This window comes from Podarcis liolepis (genome assembly GCF_965112155.1).
Source record: "Podarcis liolepis genome assembly, chromosome: 5".
Classification (NCBI taxonomy): domain Eukaryota; kingdom Metazoa; phylum Chordata; class Lepidosauria; order Squamata; family Lacertidae; genus Podarcis; species Podarcis liolepis.
In genome coordinates, this window is record NC_139556.1 from 17313243 (window position 1) to 17321432 (window position 8190).

The following is an 8190-nucleotide window of genomic DNA, read 5'->3' on the forward strand; positions in this document are numbered from 1 at the left end:
AATAAGTGCTTAAAACACTGATGTCCATGGTGAAAGTGTGTTTAGTAACAACTGATCTCTCTTTATCAAAACAAAGCAATTAAAATTACTCTCTCCCCCCCCCCCCATTTCTCTAACACGAGGATCTATAGTGGGGAAGCATGTAATTTGCATGCAGTAGATCCCAGGTCCAGTCCCTGACACCCCCAGTTAAAAGCTCTCTTGATAGCAGAGCTGGGAAGGGGTCTGTCTTAGGCTTTGGGGAGACACTTCCAGCCAGTGGACAGCACTTAACTAGGTGGAGCCATGGACTGACTCAGTCCAAAGCAGCCTCATATTACCACAGCAGAGCAAGATACCTTGTTGGTGGTTTTCCAGGCGACTTATTTAAATCTTTTTTACATCAGTTTGCATAGGACTTTCTAAGCAAGATGTTGTTCTTTTCCTAAAGCATATCGTGGAGTTCTGAACAATCCAGTCAAGACAGTGAGAGATACGCTGATCAATCAATGTGCGCAGATACTGGCATGCTACCGGAAAAACTGTGCTAGCCCTTCTTCTGCCGGACAGGTAACTTCTTGGTTGTGGGGTACTTATCCTGAATTAGGAGGCTGGGAGAGCAGCCGGAAGTGGTCTGTCTAATAATGATGCTAACATGGAAAGGAACCTTCTAGCTCACTCCTTAGAACTGCGTTCCAGATAGCTGCTTTGTGAAATAGGGTAGTGGCTCCAGCCTTCCTGCATTTCATGAACTTTATGAAACCGAGAAATGAACCTGAGTTATTTTCTTGCAATAACTTTAATCTTACTATAGCACAGTGATAGTGAAGATACTTCACCATAGTATTGCAGGTGAAAAGAACCTGAAAGGCCATGTAAACCCCAACACAGGGGCAAATCCATTCACTATCTCCGATCAATATACGCAATCCAGACCATAATATGCCTTGAGCTGCAAGTGGTTGTAGAAGCAATTGCTTTTACGGCAGTTTACTTCAAAGGCCCCTGCCTATAAGCAAGCCACATGCTACAGAATATGCAGTATGTACTAAGCAGTGTTCAAGGAAGTTGTTTTCAGGTCTCTTCTGATATTTACGATAGTTTGCAGTTTTAGTCTAAAATACAGCAGTAGAAATTAAAAAATCTCCTGAAGTAGTTAACCTGATCTTTGTTAAAGACTGACGGTTTTGTTTCTTTTACACCAGTGGTGTCCAAACTTTTTTCAAAGGGCCAAATTTGATGAAGTGAAGGGCCATAAGGGTCAACCATATTAGCTGAGGTTTTTTTTAGGATTGAAGTTGTTGAGGATCCCTTATTTTAGGATTTTACCCCTGGATTAAACTGGACATACCTGTTTTGCATCTATGCCAATGTTAGCAATGATTCTCTTCAATTTTTACAAAGTTAAAATGCTCGTAAGTTCTCTTTCTCTCTGCCACCCCTTTCCCTAACGAGTGATTTTCTCAAATTTCATCTCTTACCACTTTCAGCTGATTCTTCCTGAATGCATGAAGCTGCTCCCTGTGTATCTGAACTGTGTTTTGAAAAGTGATGTGCTTCAGCCTGGGGCAGAAGTCACCACTGATGACCGATCCTACATCCGCCAGCTAATCACCTCCATGGATGTGGCAGATACAAATGTTTTCTTTTACCCCAGACTCCTGCCACTGGTAAGCATTTCTGCACATAGAAAACTTGTAATTGCTTAAACATACAACTCATGGAATAAGGGGAAATTAAGATGTTTGGGTGAGGCTGCTTTGTCTAAGTTGAGAGTACTTGTAACTTAGAAAATCGTAACATTTCTTCTGTTGGAGCTCTGACACATACAGTTGTGTTTATGTCAAGACATGCTGCCTGGAATATAAGAAAATAAAAAGTATTGTTCTCCCTGGTACTGCAAGAGTATCAGGAGACTCCATGCACAGTGCTACCCTTGAGCTCAGCCTGTTAGTAGCCTTGGGAAATTGGGCACAAGTGTCTGAACAAGGAGCCGTGATTCCTGTGCGATACCACACAATATCCCTCTGCCACACTTTCCAGCTGTAAACCTGGAACTGCCGCGGGATGTAAGGAAGGCAGTGCAAGTCCACTGATAAGGGGAAGGTCAGCATCCTGGAGATCACAACTTTTGGTTGTGTACCAACACCAGCCAAGAATTGTTGAGCCCTGTTTGCATCCCCTTGATACAGGGAAATTGGGTCGTATTCTCAACCAGGTCTGCCAATGTAAAGGTTGCTAACATCTTAGGGCGGGTGTCTGAAGGGGCAGCACCTCTTCCCCATATCATTTTGGCCAGGCTTGAAGTTAACTGGGAAGGCTGTTCTGGCAGTGCCATCGTTGCATGAGATTAGGAGATCCGTGGCTCACCAGAGAACTTCTTAGCAATAGCACCCCAGCTATGGAATATTCTTTCCCACCCATTGAGGCGTTCCCAAAGTAAAGGAAGGATTGAACTCTGATTAATAAGAATACACACAGAGGCTTGAACCAGCAAGACTCTAGGAAGGGTGCGTATAATAATCTCTCTCTGTCCACCCCCCTGGCCCAGGTCGTTGTATTCACAAAAGAACTTTTTACAGAGTGTTCGTAAGAATTTCCCCAGCCACTCTAGATTTCCCCAGCCACTCTAGGGATTTCCCTAGGCACTGCTGGTCTCCTCCTACCCCTAGAGAGGAAATGGCGTGTGCTGGGTCTCCTGAGCTCTGCAACTGCTTAGCATGATTCAAATCAGGCCCCTTTTCCTCCTGTGACAACTTTTGATTCAACCGGTGGGTAAGGTTGGTTTGATTCCCTTGTTCCCAGTGTAGATCTTTATTTCCTCCTCATTCTGTTGTAGATGCGTGTGTGGTTCACCTCTTCCACCACGCTTTCTGAGTGGGCCATTATGCGCATGGGAGCTCGTTGTGCACTGAGTTACATTGCCATTCTAACTGATATATTTTGTGAAGTGTGGTCAGTTTTGTTGTTACAGTGTTTGAAATGGTTGTGACTTGCCCCCAAGGTCCCATGTAATGGGGTGGGATATAAACGTAATACATGAAGCAAATCAGCTTGGTCCAGTCACGGACAGCAGCTGCCCAAGATTTCAGACAGAAGTCTTTTCTAGCCCAACTCGGAGAGGTAGGGGGTTTAATCTGTGCCCATTTGCTTGCAAAGCATATACTGTACTGCTGAATTACAGCCCTCCTCCTGAACATGTCTTTTTAAAGGAAAGATGGGATTCTGAGAGTTTTGCAACGATTGCCACATTCTCTCCCAATCTGTGTGATTCAGTGGTCATTTGCAAAACTGTCCATCCTGTTTAGTAATGTTGTGAACTTGCAAATGTCCTGCAGCGCAGTGACTCCAGTTCTGTATCTACAGACCAAGATAGATCCCAACAGTGACTCCTTACCACCAGCAATCAGAAACTCTGAAGAGCGGCTTTCCAAGGGTGACATATATCTGCTAGAAAATGGGCTGAACATCTTTTTGTGGGTCGGAGCGAATGTTCAGCAAGGGCTGATCCAGAACCTCTTTGGAGTGGCATCTTTTGGCCAAATCAGCAGCAATATGGTAAGTGGGGTCATGCTGGGCAACAAGAAGATTTCTCCTCATTCTTAGGGTGCTGCCTAACTTTCTGCTTGCAGGATTTCCCCCCAAAAGATCTGGCAAGATTCTGAATAATGGGACCAGCCCTGTGTAAGGGTCCCAACTCTCTGATTTGTCTTCTGACTCCTTAACACAGTAGATGGAACAGATCAGTTACTTACAATTCCACACCTAAACCCTTGGTCCATGTAGCTCAGTATTGTTGACACTGACCAGCTGTAGTTCTCCAGGATTCAGACTGGGGGCATTCCCAGCCCTAGCTTGAGATGCCAGGGGTTGAATTTGGGAGCCTCTACGTGTAGTGCAGGTGCTTTGCCACTGAGCTGTGGCATTTCCCAAATCATGGGTAAGAGTGAGCAGTGCTGTGAAAGGAGTTTCGGCAAGATTGGGTAGCTCTTCTACATGTGGGTCAAGGTGGTTTTTGTGATGCATTCATCATTTTGTGTGTGTGTATGTGCTGAACTGGGAATGTTCCTTCTTGCTAATTTTGAGGAGATCCAAGCTAGCTGTTTAGTACCTCTATTGATTATGACATATTTGTGACTAGTAAATAACTCCGCTGGCCCATGTGCGAATGGATGTTTTGAAGTGGTTCTAGATCATCTGTGATATATTTTAACTCTGTGTTGCAGTGCGTGCTGCCAGTTTTGGACAATCCCTTTTCGAAGAGAGTACGGTCCGTCATTGATATGTTCCAGTCTCAAAGATCACGCTATATGAAGGTAATTGATGCTTGCTTGTGATTGGGGTATTTTTAATCGTTGCCTTCTGTAATCTCTGCGCATCAAATAATGTATATGAAACTTATGTTTGAATAAAGGGGGGGCGTAAATAACACAATACCATAGTACTTGCAGTTTCTAGAACCTCACAGTGGGTTCTAACAGTGTTTTCCCTATGCAGATTAGAACGGGGCTTTATTATATTGTGTTGGAAAGGTATTTGGTTGTACAAACCATAGCTAGCCAATGCTAGAACTTCCAAGGTTCCATCAATACTTTGCACCAAAGGCACCACTCTCTAACATCTTACTAAAAAAATTCCTTCCAGTAGCACCTTAAAGACCAACTAAGTTAGTTCTTGGTATGAGCTTTCGTGTGCATGCACACTTCTTCAGATACACTGAAACAGAAGTTGCCGGACCCTTCTATATAGTGAGAAGGTGGGGAGGGGTATTACTCAGAAGGGTGGTGGGAATGGGAGATTGGCAGATAGCTGAGATGAGCCTGTTGACGACTCTTAACGACTGTAATAGGTCTTACAGGAAAAGGCAAGGGGTGAGAAGGTGAGAAATGGCTTAGTCATGTATAATGAGATAAGAATCCAATGTCTCTGTTCAGACCAGGTCTCTCCATGGTTTTAAGTTTGGTAATGAGTTGCAATTCAGCAGCTTCTCTTTCCAGTCTATTTCTGAAATTCCTTTGTAGTAAAACAGCTACTTTGAGATCTTGTATAGAATGTCCTGGGAGATTGAAGTGTTCTCCTACTGGTTTCTCTGTTTTGTGATTCTTGATGTCAGATAACATCTTACTAACCTTTTCCTTTTGCTTTGTAGCTCATGGTTGTCAAGCAGGAAGACAAACTGGATATGCTGTTCAAACACTTTTTGGTGGAAGATAAGAGCATGAATGGGGGTGCTTCATATGTGGACTTCCTCTGTCACATGCACAAGGAGATCCGCCAGTTGCTGAGCTAGAGCTGGAGATGCGCTGGATTCCAGCACTGACACTTCTATGTTCACTAACCGCCTGATGAATGGGCCCAGCTCCTTCGAGAAGGACAATACAGAAAGCTGTACAATTCCATAATTTTTAACACACTGTGCATAAACAGTTTCAGCATCTCCCAAAACCCTTTGAAGAAGTGAGGCATGGACAGACGAAACATCAGCTATAGGGGTGGGTGTGGGAATGTGATTTGATTCCAGGCCTTGGACCTGTGCCCCTCTTCTTGTGCTTGGCAGGTATCTGTACCTCCTGCCTCCCAGCCCCCCAGTTCTGTTATAACAAATGTTATTTGAGTTTCACTATACAAGATTAAGCATCAGGTGAAAAGGTGATTGCTCTTCAGAACCACACAGTGGGTGTTAAGTTTGTGCATGTGATACACTGGATGAAAAGGAGCCAGTTTTTTTTGGGGGGGGCGGGCGGGCTTGGGGGGGGGAGTGGAAGGTGGCAGGCCCTGTTCAACCAAAGAGTAGGAGATTGATAAAGCAGCCAAGCTGGGGGTTTTTACACCTTCGCTTATAAGTGGAGAGAGCAATATACTGTAAGGAAGTTATACAGTGGCATCTTCTAGGAAACGCCTGAGCTGTTAGGGAAAATAGCAGGGTAGGCATGCCTTCACTGTAGTTGCTTTGCTGTGTGGATATGCCTTGGAATAAGTGAGTGATAATGAGCAGGTGCTGTTTTGGGGAAAGTGAAATTATTCGGGGTTGGTATAAACAGGTGTCGCCTCGCCTCCACCACCCCTTGAGAAAAACAGCATCTTCTTTCTTTCTTTCTTTCTTTCTTTCTTTCTTTCTTTCTTTCTTTCTTTCTTTCTTTCTTTCTTTTTCTGCCAGTGTCCTCTTGCTTTGGTGGTCTGTTGCCTCTTTCCATTCACGCGGTAGGGTTTTGTCTGGAATATCCTTTTCAAAGGAGATGGCCGTGCTTTCCCTTTCTTATCGCTTTGAAAAAGTTGTGTTTATACGCAACACAGGAGTTTGCTAGGAGAGACAGTCTATGTTTGAATTGTATCCAAGAAGCACTGAGAGGTCCTGTATCACCAATTCAGAAGGAGTTGCTCATATTCATAACGTAAGGTTCAAATCATGCCACTAATGTATTCTGAAATTCAAACCTTTAGTAGCTCTGAATAATTTTGGTCATGCAGTACTTAAATGGCTACATCTGGGCAGTTCTTACTAGTCCATCGGTGTAGGATATCTGTGGCATGCCTGCTTGTGGTCTTGTTACAACAAATCAAGCAGACTTATGGTTGACCCCTCCAAGGCTGAGCAGAAAGTATTCTGCTTTGTATTAGACAGAAAGATGATGAGTTTGAGACTCTAGGAGTCAAAGGGCTCATTCGTTTTTAAAAAGACACTAACCTTTTGTTTCTAATGCTACACTTAGGAATTCTTGCAGTGCCCAGAATGTACTTGGGGAACCGGCAGCACCGAAACGTGAAAAAAGGAAAAGCAGGGAGGTAGATCGCTTAGACAAATGATGGATTAAGACTGAATATAAGTAAAGCATTTATTCCATCTGCCATTGAAAATTGAAGTTGAAACCTTATATACATGACAGATTAAATAATCCAGGAGTGTGGTTTCTAGTCCCTTGAACTATAGTGTGTGTATGCGTGTGTGTTTGTAAATATTTTTCCTTCTACTGCAGCTAGTTTGTCTACCCTTTCATCACACAGTGAAGGGGAGTATCCCAAAAACTGTTAACTGGCCACACCTCAGTGAGTTTCTCAGCAGTCTTAAACACATTTGCAAGTGTGGCTAACACCCCCCCCCCCCGCTTCCTCCTGCCAAACATACATACTGTCTCCAACCAAAAAAATTAGAAATCTTTTAAACCAGTGAAGAGATTTGCTCCCCAAGACTCTGCAACCGGACTTCCAGAATACTAATTTCTAGAATTAATATAAAAGAAAATATACGATCATAAATCTTTCTTCACTTTTTTCAATGCATCTTTTAATTTGTAAAGAAATAAAAATATATGAAGATGTATTTTATGTCATTGTTAGTAAATAAATACTGATTATTTTTTTCCAAGCCCTGTATTTTGGGGATGGGAGAGAGAGCTGGTGTGCAGGTGACTCAATCAAGTTCCGTCATGGCAAATAAAACTGTTATTTGCAACGATATCTGAAAGAATTCCGTAAGGTGCTTATAATGTTTTGCTTTCTGGATTAAACACATTTCAGCTTTCAATACTATGACCTTCACTTCCTGCTAGGAATGCAGTGAAACATATTAGCATACATGGCCTTCTCATAAAATGAAAACACCATCTTGAAAAGCTGCTCCCCCATAGCTTCCTATTTTCGTGAGTATAGATTGATCTCAATCATGGCAGAAGATCTTGCACTTTCTTCATAGCCCATTTTGGTCAGTGTGCTATTGCATAATTCTTATGTAGTTGCTCAAATAGAAATGAGGTTTATTTCTCTTAAATCACTGATATTGCTGCCGCTGCTGTTAATAATTGTTGCGTGTCGGCTGTTGCTCCCATTGTTTCCAAGTCCAGAAGCAATCACAGGAGCATCAAAATACTTCTACAGTGGAATCCATTCCTGATTTGTTTGTTTGGAGAGTTAGCAGTTCATCCTGGTTTTCTGTCCACAACCGCGATCATTATCCAGTTGCCTTTTTTGCTACTTGCTTTTCTTCACTATTTAGTTCTGCTGCTGGTGTGCCTTAAAAGTTAAGTCTCCAAGCATCATCTCAACAGGCCTGCTTCAGTCTCAAGGTTAGTTGCATTGGGGGAGCTGCCTGTGTTTGAGAGTAAGAGGAAGAAGTTACATATGATCCTGTGTAGGTCTGCTCAGAATAAGGACATTCTGGATCCAATGGAACTCGCTCCCAAGGATGCAACATAGCAAGGAAGGAAGGTATGGCTT

General features: G+C 43.1%; 1 protein-coding gene across 4 annotated transcripts in view; it reads left to right on the forward strand.

The window, feature by feature from the left end:
- Nucleotides 1-7434, forward strand: part of SEC24C (SEC24 homolog C, COPII coat complex component) — a 43785-nt gene extending 36351 nt beyond the window's left edge. For all 4 annotated transcript variants that reach the window (XM_083502400.1, XM_083502401.1, XM_083502402.1 and 1 more), the window contains 5 exons: nucleotides 431-549; nucleotides 1470-1649; nucleotides 3346-3537; nucleotides 4206-4295; nucleotides 5129-7434. In XM_083502400.1, coding sequence (XP_083358526.1) covers nucleotides 431-549; nucleotides 1470-1649; nucleotides 3346-3537; nucleotides 4206-4295; nucleotides 5129-5269 — 722 coding nt within the window. In that variant the 3' untranslated portion in view covers nucleotides 5270-7434. The remainder of the gene's footprint in view (nucleotides 1-430; nucleotides 550-1469; nucleotides 1650-3345; nucleotides 3538-4205; nucleotides 4296-5128) is intronic.
- Nucleotides 7435-8190: the final 756 nt, after the last annotated feature.